Genomic DNA, 13,009 nt, shown 5'->3' on the forward strand with positions numbered 1-13,009 from the left:
AGTCGCTGACGGAAAACAGCCCACAATGCTCTTCTGACAGAACCCCTTTTTAAAAGCCTGGCATGGCACGGACTCCAAGGGGCTAACCAGCTTCCATCAGAGCTGGGAAGCCTGCATCCCTGCCACAGATGACGCAGGCCCTTCTGATACTAGCAGGAGAACGAGGAAGAGGGTTACAACCCCTGACTGGGACTTGGCAGAGCTGAGTTTAGTTCCTGCCTCCGCCATGAACTCGCCATGTAGTCTGAGGCAAGAATTTTCAGAAGTGACTAAGCAGGTTTTGATTAAATCAACAGGAGCTGGGCGGCTGAGTCCCTTAGGGCTGGGTTTTCAAAGATGTTTAGGAGCTTAAAGATGCAGCTAGGTGCTTAACAAAGGTGGGATTTTCCACAGTGCCTGGGCAGGTGAGGTGCCAAAACCCCCATTGATTTCACCTGCTTAGGTGCCTCTGAAAATCCCATTAGGTGCCAATCTGCCTCTTTAGGTGCTTAAATCCCTTTGAAAACCCGCCCTAAGGGCTGAGGCTCTCGAGTCTCGATGACTTTGGATCTTTTAAAAATGGGATTAAGGGGCTTTTGAAAGATTTATCCCTAATCTTTCTGGGCCTCAGCTCTTCATCTGTAAAACAGGGATAGCAATCCTTCTTTTTCCCCCACCTTATTTATTCAGATTGCAAGCTCTGGGAGGCAGGGACTGACTCACTGTGTACATGCACTGCCTGGCAGAATGGGGGCGCTGATCCCCGGCACATGTTACTGTATAGATAGATTCAAAAACAACCGAGATCTCCCAGCTTCCAATCCTGGGTTTTAGTCATGAATCAGCACCCTTTGTGGTCAGGATAACACCACCCCAGGACAAACCTGCCCCAATTCTCTGCCAGGATGCCAGAAGCACAGGGGAGAGCTCGGCTTTGTCGGAATCACACACACATATTCCTCTCCAGCAATGTCCTTGTAGTCTCATGCTGATCACATACACAAGGTGTGGCGCGTGAGATCATAGATTAAAACTACACAGGCAGACAGGACACAGAGGCCAACTAGCTATTATACTAGGCCCAGAGCCCCACCTTTTGGTAGCTGTGTTCATGAGACGTGCATCATCGCATGAGGCAGTTATGGCAAGATATCCATGCAATAGGAAGCACGACCAGACCATAGTCTCCTCTGACCTCCTGTACACCACAGGCCAGAGTACTTCCCCCGTACTGAGCCTAATCACTTGCGTGTGACTGAGGCGTCTTAAAGCAAGGCATCTGGGCTGGACTGGGAGACATCAAGGGCTGGAGAACGCACCACTTCCCTGAGCTGATTGTTCCAGCGGTTAGTCACCCGCACTGGTAAGCACTTGGCTCTGATTTCCAGCTGGAATTTCTCCGGCTTCCCCTGCCAGCCATTGGTCCCTGTTCTGCCTTTCTCCGCAGACATCTGAGCCCTTCATTTCGCTGGGATGTTCTCCCCTGGAAGAAGCTTAGACACTGTAATCAAGTCACCTCTCAATCTTCTCTTGGATCAGCTACCCAGATCGAGCTCTGTCAGTCCCTGTCAGGCATTTCTCCAGCCCTCAGATTGGTTTCCTGGCTCTTTTCTGCACCCTTGACAATTCTGCAAAGTCCTTTTTAAAATGCAGGCCCCAGAGCTGGACGCAGGATCCAGCGTCGGCTTGCCAAGGTCGGGTACAGAGGGAAAAGCACCTCCCCACCCCCACTCACTATCCCCATTTCAACTTCCAAGGGTCCCATTAGCCCTCTGGGCCCCAGCGCTGCTCTGGGAGCTCGTGGTCACTGCCCCTCCCTCGAGCTAGCCAGTTCTCCCCCAGCACCCCTGTGGGATCCATGTGACCAGAGAAGCTAGGCCCAGGGCCCCGCAGCCCAACTCACTCATGCTCTCTATGTCCAGGGAGTCAACCACGGAGCGTTTGTGCTCATCACTGGCGATGGCGCGCTCGAATGCCTTCTGCTTCACAATCTTGTTGCACTCCTGATACTTCATCTTGGCATCTTTGTCGTTTGGCTTCACCTTCACCACCTGGAAGGGAGAGAGCAGAGCACAGAGCCCATCACAGGCCAGTGTCAGGCAGGAAGGAGAAACGGAGGGAAAGGCAGACAAAAGGGCATGACAAGGAGAGGCCCGGGGAAGTGCGAGGCTTGGCATTAGGCTGGGAGGCAGGACTCCTGGGTCCTATCCCCAGCTCTGGGAGGGGAGTGGGGCCTAATGCTTAGAGCAGGGCAGGCTGGGAGTCAGGACTCCTGGGTTCCCCTAGCTCTGTAATGCTGGGCACATCACTTAGTCTCCCCCACTGAAAACACAGTGACCTTAATAGGCACCATCATTACTGTTTGAGGGAGGTGGGGCCTGTGCCCTACCTAGTGGCACTATAAAGCTACTGGATGGGGTCATGGAGGGATCTCCATCAGACTAAGCCCGGTGCCCATTCTGTGAAGGAGAAGCAGAGATCCATGGTATTTAGGAAGCACCAGGCACACGCCACCAATGCCCACGGGGTACAATTAGCCAAGCCCTCACTATGTGGTAATCCCGCTCCCGCCATGGGCCACCGGCCCAACATCCCTCCGGGAGATCTCACAGACACCAGGAGCCCACGTCTCCCGCATGGCAATGCAGCCAGTGCCAGGATCTGCTGCATCCTTTCTAAACCAGCCCCCAGACACAGTACGGCAGGAGCGGGTCCCCTGACAAAGTCCACAGCTTTTCGGGCTGTCCCAGTGGAGCCTGGGCTCAGGGTGTCATTGATCTAGAGCTTTGAAAGCACAGCAATAATGGGACTGAAATGAACCATAATGGCTTGGACAGCAGTTTACATCCCACGATGGCTGATTCCAGATTCCCAACTCCGGTCGCCAAAGGGGGAGGGGGAAAATGCGATTCCAGCCAGCTGGACAGGAGCATCATAGCAGCGTCTTACTGCAGCCCACCGCCCTGCAGTGAGCAGGGCTGGCTGAGAGCGCTGCAGGCAGTGAAAAACGGCCCCAAGCTCCACATTATGCAGCACCAAGCCCAGCCAGAAGCTAAGACAGGGAGCGTGGCCGTGGGCACAGCATTCTACGCGGGGCCCCGCTTTCAGCTGCATGGGCTAGCAGGGGTGAAACTTGAGTAGGTGGGACCTGGACACACATGGGGCAGAAGCTAGGGGGCTGTTTTTATGGATATCACCACACCTTTGTGTCCCAAACGATGGGACCTCTACTTTTCCCCAGGAAGACAGTTCTACAGTCTAGCCGGCCTGACTGATGTGAAACATTCCCCAGGACAGGAGCTAAAGATCCCTTTGTTCAGTTCATCCTAGTCCTACCTGTCACCTGCCCCGTTTCGACCCATCACCCTCCTGGGTGCAGACGCCCTCTGCTCTCAGCTGCACCCAGGTGAGCTCACTGACCAAATGTTGGCAAAGGCAGAACTCAAGCCAGAGTGTTGCAAAGCCGGAGAGGACCACGGCGCTGCCGTTGGATTCCCCGCAGAGTGTCCCGCTCGCACTCACCGTCTCGTAGTCGCGCAGGGCGGCCTTGAACTTGCCCAGGGCCATGTTGCTGGTAGCCCGCCGGTAGTAGCCTTTGATGTACTTCTTGTCCAGCTCGATGGCCTTGGTGGCGTCGGCCAGTGCGTAGCCATAGCACTCTGTCCGCAGGTAGGCCAGGCTGCGGTTGCCGTAGTAGATGGCATTGGCGGGGTTCAGGTCGATGGCCTCGCTGTAATATTTCACAGCGTTCTCGTAGTTCTTGCCTGTGGGGAGCGGAGCAGAGCAGAGACGGGGGGTCAGCGCGCTCCGGGATGACCAGGACCGAGCAGCACCGGGGGACCCATGAGCATTTTGAGAGGGTAACAGATGCATTCGGGGTAGCAACAGCAGCAGGAGGCAGCCTACAGCTCTGGGCCGTTCCCGAGCTCTCTCTGACGCGCCAGTCAGCATCAAGGGCACGAGTCAGCAGAACTGAGGTTCCCCTCACCTCCCCCAGCTTAGCAGTGACAGTGCAGGGCACTCTCCCCCTGCTCTCCACAGGGCACTGCCAGCTACCTCCCCAGCAGTGCCAGCCAGGCCTTCCAGAGGGGGTGAGCCTGCCCCAGCCACGGTAAGCCAGCAGGGCCCCTTTCCCACTCCTGCAGCGCCTCCCCATGTGGCACCTAGGGGTCCATCGTAAGCCCCAGCGCTCATGACAGCCCTCAGGCACCATGGGCTCCCCTGCACCTCTCCAGAGCTCAAGCCGTCCCCCTAGAGGCTGGTCCCCAACCCCCAGCAATTTTGCCAGAATGTGGCCAGGGGCCTCTCCCCACCTTGAAGCGGAGCCGCACTCAACAGCAGGTTGGGATTGGCCTAGCCCCACAGTGCTACATCAAAGGCCCAGAGAGGAAGGCAGAGCCTATAAAGCCTTCATCCGCCCCCCGCCCCCTCAGAGAGGCGTTCTGAGGTACAGTGGAGTAGAGAGAGAGAGCCTGGAGCACGGGGCCTGGGGCAAGACCTAAGGCATGAACCACAGTCAGCAAAGCCAGGCCGTGCTAGGAGCCAAAGGCAGAACCTGTCATAGAGCAAACGCTTGCTTACAAGTTCACCGTCCGGTACCTGAACTTGGCAAAGGCACAGCTAGCATGGCTGAGAGCCAGGTGCTCCTGAGTACTAGGCCCTGGGTGTTCGTGTAAACACATCCCAGAAGGCCCTAGCCCAGGTCCACCCCAATGGAGCACAAGATAAGATGGTTTGACAGAAGCGATGAATAGGGATGTTTTGTCCGAGACATCAGCAGCAAGGTACAAGGGGAAGTAACAAACAGATGTCAGGAAGCAAGGAAGGTGGTATGGAAGAAATGGTTTGTTTTCCGTACAAATATCAATGTACCAACCGCAGATTCTGCGTGCTGGCTTAGGGGACAACTTGACGTTGAATGTGCTGGTACCTTGTCACGAGCATACAAGCAGTGCACCCAGAGAATGACTGGGTTTTAGTAATTCCACAGCAACGACGACATTTATTGGTGAGCTGGATATGTGACTCTCTTGTAGGGGGACACCCCAAGTTAGAAGAGGCTATAGAAAAACTTTAAAAGGTAGGCTGGTGGCCAAGGATAAGGGAAGACATGAAAATGCACACACACCACTGCTTAACATGTGCAAAACAAGATCCTGCACAACGAAAAAGAAGAGGTGAGCTAATGCATCAGGCTTCGAAAGGGCTGTTCCAAAGCCTGCAGGTGAATTTTGTAGGGCCACTGCCTATAACATCTAGGAAGAACTGATTTTGTTTATCATTGTGGATAGTTTCAGTAAGTGGGCGGAGGCATTCCCTGCAAGAAAGGAAGGTAGCAATGTCACTGCAAAGCCTTAATGAGAGAAGTATTTCCTATACGGGGTTTACCTCACTGTGTCAATTCTAATAATGGGCCAGCATTTATTGGATATGTGTACCAAAGCATGGGCGCTCAGGCTGGTATTCCCTTACCATTGCATATCACCCTCAGGCTGGACGACAAGTAGAAAGAACGAATAAATCTCTTAAAATTGAGTTATCTAAGGTACATAATGAACTAGGGATCCGGATTTCACATGGGTGCTCACGAGAATCTGTAGTCGTCCAAACCGTATGACTGGGTTTAGCCCACATAAAATACTGTTTGGAAGGCCTAGGCCTGGATGGGAAAATCTATTATATCCCCCATATTGGGAAGCCATAGCAGCATTGGCCACAAAAACCTGGATGAATAGTCTTAAATATTGACTGGGCACGGTCCAGGGGTCAGCCACAAAAAGTGAACCAAGCCTTTGATGAAAGCAGTGGCAAATAGGGGATCAACTAATGGTTAAAACTGTCCCACCACCCAAAAAGAAATTGAATAGCACGGTCCACATCAGACTATAAATAAACTGGGACCATTGCCGTACCTGGTCGAAAGAGAGAACCAACCTTGGTAGAAATACGCCACGCAGATAAAGGAGTTCAGGGCCTAAACTGTATGTTACATCTCTTAGTCTGTAAAAAAAGCACATCTCAAAAGATAACCGTCTACAAGTATAACGGAATCTTTTCAAATTGGCATGGAGTTTTATTAAATTTGGACATACGGGCTGTATGGGTGCCCCAGGCATTAACACAAGTAACCTGGAATCAAATGACAACCTTTGAATTAAGTAGGCCTTATTCTGTCAAACAGTTAACTGGAAAAGAATGAATATGGTGGAAAATAGACAATATACTAACTATTTGGTGAAACAATAGATACACATCAATATGGAAAATGGACCATAACAGGGTTCAAAAAAGAACTAGATAAAATTCATGGAGGATAGGTCCATCAATGGCTATTAGCCAGGATGGGCAGGGATGGTGACCCTAGCCTCTGTTTGCCAGAAGCTGGGAATGGGTGACAGGGGATGGATCACTTGATGATGACCTGTTCTGTTCATTCCCTCTGGGGCACCTGGCACTGGCCACTGTCGGAAGACAGGATACTGGGCTAGATGGACCTTTGTTCTGACCCAGTAGGGACATTCTTATGTTCTTATGGAACAGGAAGGAAAGAAAACACTCTGGATGCTGGGACCAAAGGTTCGATGGACAAGTGCGGGGCCTATAATCCAACCATATCCTAGATTTATTTTATTTTTTTTTAATTGAAAATCCCATGACAAAGGATGAAATTTTGTTTGAATTGGATGTGGATTGCTGGCAGGAGAATGGCCTTTGCAATAAAACCAATGGTGCCCTTTCCAATGTACCTCAGTCAAATAAGGCTTACAATACATACAATTATGCTGCTTAAAAAAAACAACCCAAAAAGTGATTGTTTTTGTTTTCACAGGTCATGAAATTAATCTGGATACGAGGACTGCTGAGTGTAGTGGTAGTGATCCAATGTGCAGAGGGACTGGCTAACACCCAAAGACTAAACCAGACACGTTTTGTGACAAGAGGATTTGAATAGAAATTTCAAATAATCCCATTGTACTGGAAGCGGCCAGCCAAGCTCATCCTGCAGGAACTGTTCTAAATGTAGTATGTGAAACAGAAAGAAGACTGTAGTCGGGCTACATCATCGAAGAGCGGCCGAGGGGCCGGCAGCCAGGACCCCAAGCGCGGGGCTGGCAGCAGAGCCCCGCACCCAGGCCAGCAGCGGAGTTCCGGGTGTGGGGCGGTAGCGGGGAGCCTGGGCCTGGGGTGGAAGCTGGGATGCCGGGCGTGGGTGGCAGTGGAGCCCCGCGTAAAACGTGGGGGTGCTGCAGCACACCCCCCCGCATCCTTAGTTCCCTGTCTCTGTGAACTCCTTAACAGTTAACCTTTAACCGAGAGAATTTTAATAGGTTAAACTGTTACTATTTTTAAACCCTATTTACATCCCTAGCCATTATCCGTCTTTTAGCTCCCAACACTAACTCAGCTGTTACAGAAAACGCTGACACACCTGCAATTAATATCCCCATTGTACCTGAATCCCTACTAGCTAAGGAAAAGGAAGTAGGAATTCAGGAGAGGGAACAAGTCTCAGTTACAACACAGCAAAGAGTGGAACGTTCAATTACAGCAAAAGTAGAGGATAACCTTACTTTGCCACATAATATTAAATCATACCCACGTGAGAAGGCTGATGTAGCAGTTGATTGCTTTAAAGCAGTCAACCCAGTAACGAACCACGTGGAAGGAATCATTAAAACATACAGGGCCTTGGCAGACAGAGTAACTATTATCAACGTAGAGGATAAGTGTAGTGCATCCATTCGTATTAATTATCTCCAGGCTTTATACACAAGAACTTGGGTAACATCTCCAGGTATTAGCAAATGTATTTATCATGTGTGGCCATAACTGTGGTACCGTGGTACCGATCTTATCCCTGCAACTTAGTCTACCACTATCACTGCTCCATCAGTGGAATGCCCACATTTGCAACCATGGCCAGAATCGGGCATCTTCCTACATCCTATCACTGAGTACCTGGTGGAAGATGCGGGATAGATGGATGTGCCACTCAAATTAAATTTCACCAGTATGGCTATGCACATGCAATGTCCCCACTAACATGACTGGTTTGATAGAGAGATTAGGGTACAGTTACAATATTGGAAAGGTTTTCAAAATCCTTTAATGAAGCAACAAGGATGGGAAAAGAGAAGTGTCATGGACACAGTGTTGGGAGGCTCAAGCCTCGGCATGTCTGTATGGAATACAGGAGATACTGAAAACCTAAATCTAAAAGTGAACAGCATCATCAATGGGGTAGGAGGAAAGGCAGTAAAAACTGGGCGACATATTCGCCTATTGCCTAATCAACACGCAATAACCATTGATAACATACATTTGATTGCTCAAAGGTTTGAATACCTCAACACCACTATCCTTTCAATGACTTATTCCTGGGGGAATTCTGCACCAAAAAAATAAAAATTCTGCACACAATATTTTTAAATTCTGCATTTTTTTTTTTCAAATTAACGCAATATAATCAAGCTGGTTTCAATTATTTTGGTAATTTATTTAAACTATAGTACAATGGATGGAGAATGGGAGTGGGGAGCACTGGAAGTAATCTCCAAATCCCCTGTGTCTAACAGTAATATAGCTAGTATTGACCATTTACTTCTAGTTATTAGTCAACAAATATATGCAGCCATATGCTCAGTGTTACATCACAGGAAACTGAAGAGTAAGTGAGGGCTGGGGACTCAAACTCACCATTTATACTGGCTACTGACCATCTCCAAAAAGGTCAGTAGCAAACAGTTCACAGAGCACATTTTGATAGGAATTTTTTTCAGTCCAAAAATGTAGACCAGTTCTAATCACTGAAGCACCACAAGCATTTAAAAGGCCATACTCCGGCAATGTAAAGAAGCCTTAAAATGTTTACACCTGTTTATACTCCTGGGGGAATTCACTAAGAACAATGGAAACAATTCACTAAACAGGCAGGCTGCTACATTCCGCTCTGCCTGAGAGAACAGAGCCTGCCTACCCCATGCTTACCTCTTCAGAACCACCCCCAAAGCCCTGCCGTTCCATGCCAAGCGTGCTGCAATAGCAAGCGGGAGGGACAGCGTCTCTTTCTCTCTCTCACCCACGCATGACTGCCCAGCCTCCCCCCTCACCTGGTGGTGATTTACATTTCTACCAGCTGCTCTGGGTGCCCAAACCGACCTACCTGCACTGCCGGGGAGGGAGCACATGACCACTCTTGCAGCTTCCCTTTGCTTCCCCATCAGAAGTCATTTTTCTGCGGGGAAGCAAAGAAATCTTCAGGACCATGAATTCTGCATGCAGGCAGTGATGTAAAATTCCCCCAGGAGTAAATGATCAATAGTTTGGAAACCAATTATGTTTCATTGGCAGTGGCTTGGGTAACATATGGAGACAGTGTAATTGAAATAATCAAACATGGGTTGTTACATATAAGGCTACAAAAATGGCCCCATTTATTAAATGGCACAGCTTTTATAAAACAGATACAGGAACAAGAAAAAGAATATTACCCCAGATTTCTTACAATTTACTAAATCTGATAGGGTAGATTCCTAGACAGTTGTAAGAAGAGTAAAAATATTCAAATTATGATGGCTATTCCAAGGTGGACCCAAGCTCCAGGAAAGGTACCTTACGCCAACAGTGTAGGAACCTTACTAAACAACACTTATGTGCAATCCTATCCTAGTGTGCCAGGGTGGGTTTGATTTAAATCAAACTGATTTAAATTATGATTTAAATCACCAGTCAGAAAGACTCGATTTAATCATGCATTTCTACATAAAAGTGCATTCTCGTTGGTTGTTATAACCTTAATACATATTCTTCACAGGTAGAGGAACTTCATTAAAATATTCCCAGACTGGGTCTCTTTTACGGCCTGCTGCCATTATAGGTTTTCCCTTCTAGTGAGAGAATGGTATGGTAGATCTCAAATCAATGAAGGCTACACTCAGAAAGACCTCAAGACTTCTGGATTATGCTGCTCAAACAGTTTCACTTTTATTTCTACTGCCTGTCCCTCCCTTCTCACATTTATCTCCAGACTTCTTCTCCTTGTCCAGATCTATTCCACCCCCAACAATCTTCTATCCATTGAACTTTTTGAAACTTTGCACTTTTAGAGAGAGGTAAAGGATTGACTCTGTGTACATAAATCTGCAGAGGGACAATAGGGTTGAGGTCTGTTATTTCTCACCTCTATATTATTTATTTATTTTAAAACATTTTTGCTGTTAACAAGCATGTTATCTCTGGAGACGCAACCCCACAGTTTGAGAACAGCAAAACTAACCATCTCTGATGGTAGCTTGAGAAGCACTGATCTAGAAGATATCTGATGTGGGGGACTGGCAATTTTTTTTTCCAATGTGCGCGCAGACCAGCAGCCGATGGCTCGCGGACCGGCACCGGTCCGCGAACCACCACTTTGAGTAACACTGTTCTAGACGGAGCACTGAGTCCCATTGGGTAGATAGAAAGATTAACCTAAATAATCTACACAGAAGCCCCTGAAACCCCAGAAGATTGGGTCCCTAATCCATGAACTATTGGAAAGCATATACAAAACTTTTCTTAAACATTACATGAATATATTGTCTCATGCTATAGAATTAGAATTTATAATCCCTATTCCATGATGAGACATCTTTGGGCTATATCTTAATTAAAACTATCTTTTGATAGGTTTTTTCCTCAAAAAGCATTTTATCAAAAAAAATCCGATTTAAATAAAAAAATCGGATTTTTTGATTTTTTTAAATCATTGATTTTTATCCACCCTGGTGTGCACCTGGTGACAGAAATAGATTCTGAAATCAACCAGGCTGGCTGCACAAAGCTGGAGGTAGCTGTGTGAATGTTACACGACTATTGACATTAACAGTACAAAAAATGGCTGGCCTTAACTGGCACAGAAAGAATTGGTCAAGGATTTGGTTTGTGTTTGGGAGTCTAATTTCACAATGTATGAACAAACCTGTCCTGGATTCTGCGTAAAGGTCACAAACACAATCCAAATCGGAACTCATTCTTTCTGGCCAACCAGTGGCATGAACACTATCACTGAACTCATCACTCTTCCCAATAACATAAATGATCTAGCAACCAGGTTATTTCCCACCACTATGCAATTACATTTAAATATACAGGACTCAGAAGCACAAACCAAGGAAGCTTTGGTACCCATAGCTAATCTAATTCAACAACAATTAGAGGAGATAGGGTACAAGAGGAGGTGGAAACACCTTGGTGGGCCATGCCATGTCCCTTCACATCCTATAGTCAGAACACGGCCTAAATCTTATGATTGTGCAGGCAGTAGCACTAATTGCCCTAATTGGACTGTCCTATTGTATCCGTTATCAAATGAAAAAGGCAAAATTACAGCAGCAGATTGGAAAAGAATTGGCTTGGCTATTAAAGTCATGGTAATGGATGAGGGTTAGATACTTATAATCACACGACCATGGAGGATCACTAGGTATCCTTATGTTATTCTATATGTTATTTTATAATCAACTATAAGCATTATATGCGGTGTTACTTATATCACACATAAATTACGCATATATTACTTATATATAAACTATTATTTTAGGTACAGGAACTCCTCACTTAACGTTGTAGTTATGTTCCTGAAAAATGCGACTTTAAGTGAAACGATGTTAAGCGAATCCAATTTACCCATAAGAATTAATGTAAATGCAGGGGGGAAGGAGGTGGTTCCAGGGAAATTTTTTTCACCAGACACAAGACTATATTATATTATATTATAATTATATATATATATATACACACACACACACACGCACAGTATAAGTTTTAAACAAACAATTTAATACTGGTACACAGCAGTGATGATTCTGAAGCTTGGTTGAGCTGGTGAAGTCAGAGGGTGGGATATTTCCCAGGGAATGCCTTACTGCAAAATGATGAACTAGCCCTCAAGGGTTAACTCGGTGTTAATGTAGCCTGGCACTCTACAAGGCAGAACGAATGAAGGGAGGGAGACAGCACAGCAGACAGAGACACACACAGTGTGTGTGTGAGAGAGAGATGTGCATTTCCCCTTTAAGTATGCTGATCCCTGTCTTAAGTACACTGCCTTGTTAATTAGATCAGCAAGCTGAGACCCACCTCAGCTGCTGCATCCATCATGTGTCCCCCCTGCTCTATGGCAGATGGGGTAAGCGGGGTGCAGGAGCAGGGGGGAGGGAGACACTCTGACATTAGACCCTCTTCCTCCCCCGTGCCCCCCTCACCCCCCGCACAGCAAGCAGGAGGCTGCACAGCAACAGGAGACTCGGGGAGCAGCTCCAAGGCAGAGGGCAGGAGCAACACATGGCAGTGGGGGAGGGACAGCTGAATTTCTGGCAATTGATAGCCTGCTGGGCAGCTGCTGCACAGGGAACTTAGGGGAGCGGGGAGCTGATAGGGGGAGCTGCTACAGGGGCTGCTGGTCCACCCTAGTTCCAAGCCCTCCCCCCCCCCCCCCAGTTAGCTCCACCGGGCTGCTCTTCCTGCAAGCAGTGGACAAAGCAGGCGGCTGCCAAACGAGTTAGAAGGGAGCATTGCGCAACTTTAAACGAGCATGTTCCCTAATTGATCAGCAACTTAACAAGGAAACAACCTTAACCGGGACGACTTTAAGTGAAAAAAGAAAAGGAGGACTTGTGGCACCTTAGAGATTAACCAATTTATTTGAGCATAAGCTTTCGTAAGCTACAGCTCACTTCATCAGATGCAAGCAGTAGAAAATACAGTGGGGAGATTTTATATATGCAGATACAGACTAACACGGCTACTACTTTGAAACCTGACTTTAAGTGAGGAGTTCCTGTACATGGAAGCATCTCCCAAGGCTCAATCATAAAACTACAGCCTTCAATCAAAGTCCCAGACCTAACATTCCCAGGCCCACCATAAGGAACTAAGAAAAAACTGGAAACGAAAAATCTGTCTACCGGTTGTATGTGGGAATGTGCAGACCAAAGGACAGATGGGGCATGAATACGTGGATGGGAACGTAAGGTATAGCCATATAACA

General features: G+C 47.7%; 1 protein-coding gene across 3 annotated transcripts in view; it reads right to left on the reverse strand.

Moving 5' to 3' along the window:
- Nucleotides 1-13,009, reverse strand: part of PPP5C (protein phosphatase 5 catalytic subunit) — a 46,510-nt gene that overhangs the window by 26,666 nt on the left and 6,835 nt on the right. For 2 of the 3 annotated variants that reach the window (XM_043534543.1, XM_037884473.2), the window contains exons 2-3: nucleotides 3,502-3,743; nucleotides 1,883-2,030 (exon numbers count right to left, since the gene is read on the reverse strand). In XM_043534543.1, the coding sequence (XP_043390478.1) occupies nucleotides 1,883-2,030; nucleotides 3,502-3,743 (390 nt within the window). Of the gene's footprint in view, nucleotides 1-1,882; nucleotides 2,031-3,501; nucleotides 3,744-9,142; nucleotides 9,215-13,009 lie in introns of all 3 variants that reach the window. The other variant, XM_037884475.2, reaches the window with a different exon arrangement.

The sequence above is a fragment of the Chelonia mydas genome, chromosome 23 (genome assembly GCF_015237465.2).
Source record: "Chelonia mydas isolate rCheMyd1 chromosome 23, rCheMyd1.pri.v2, whole genome shotgun sequence".
Classification (NCBI taxonomy): Eukaryota; Metazoa; Chordata; order Testudines; family Cheloniidae; genus Chelonia; species Chelonia mydas.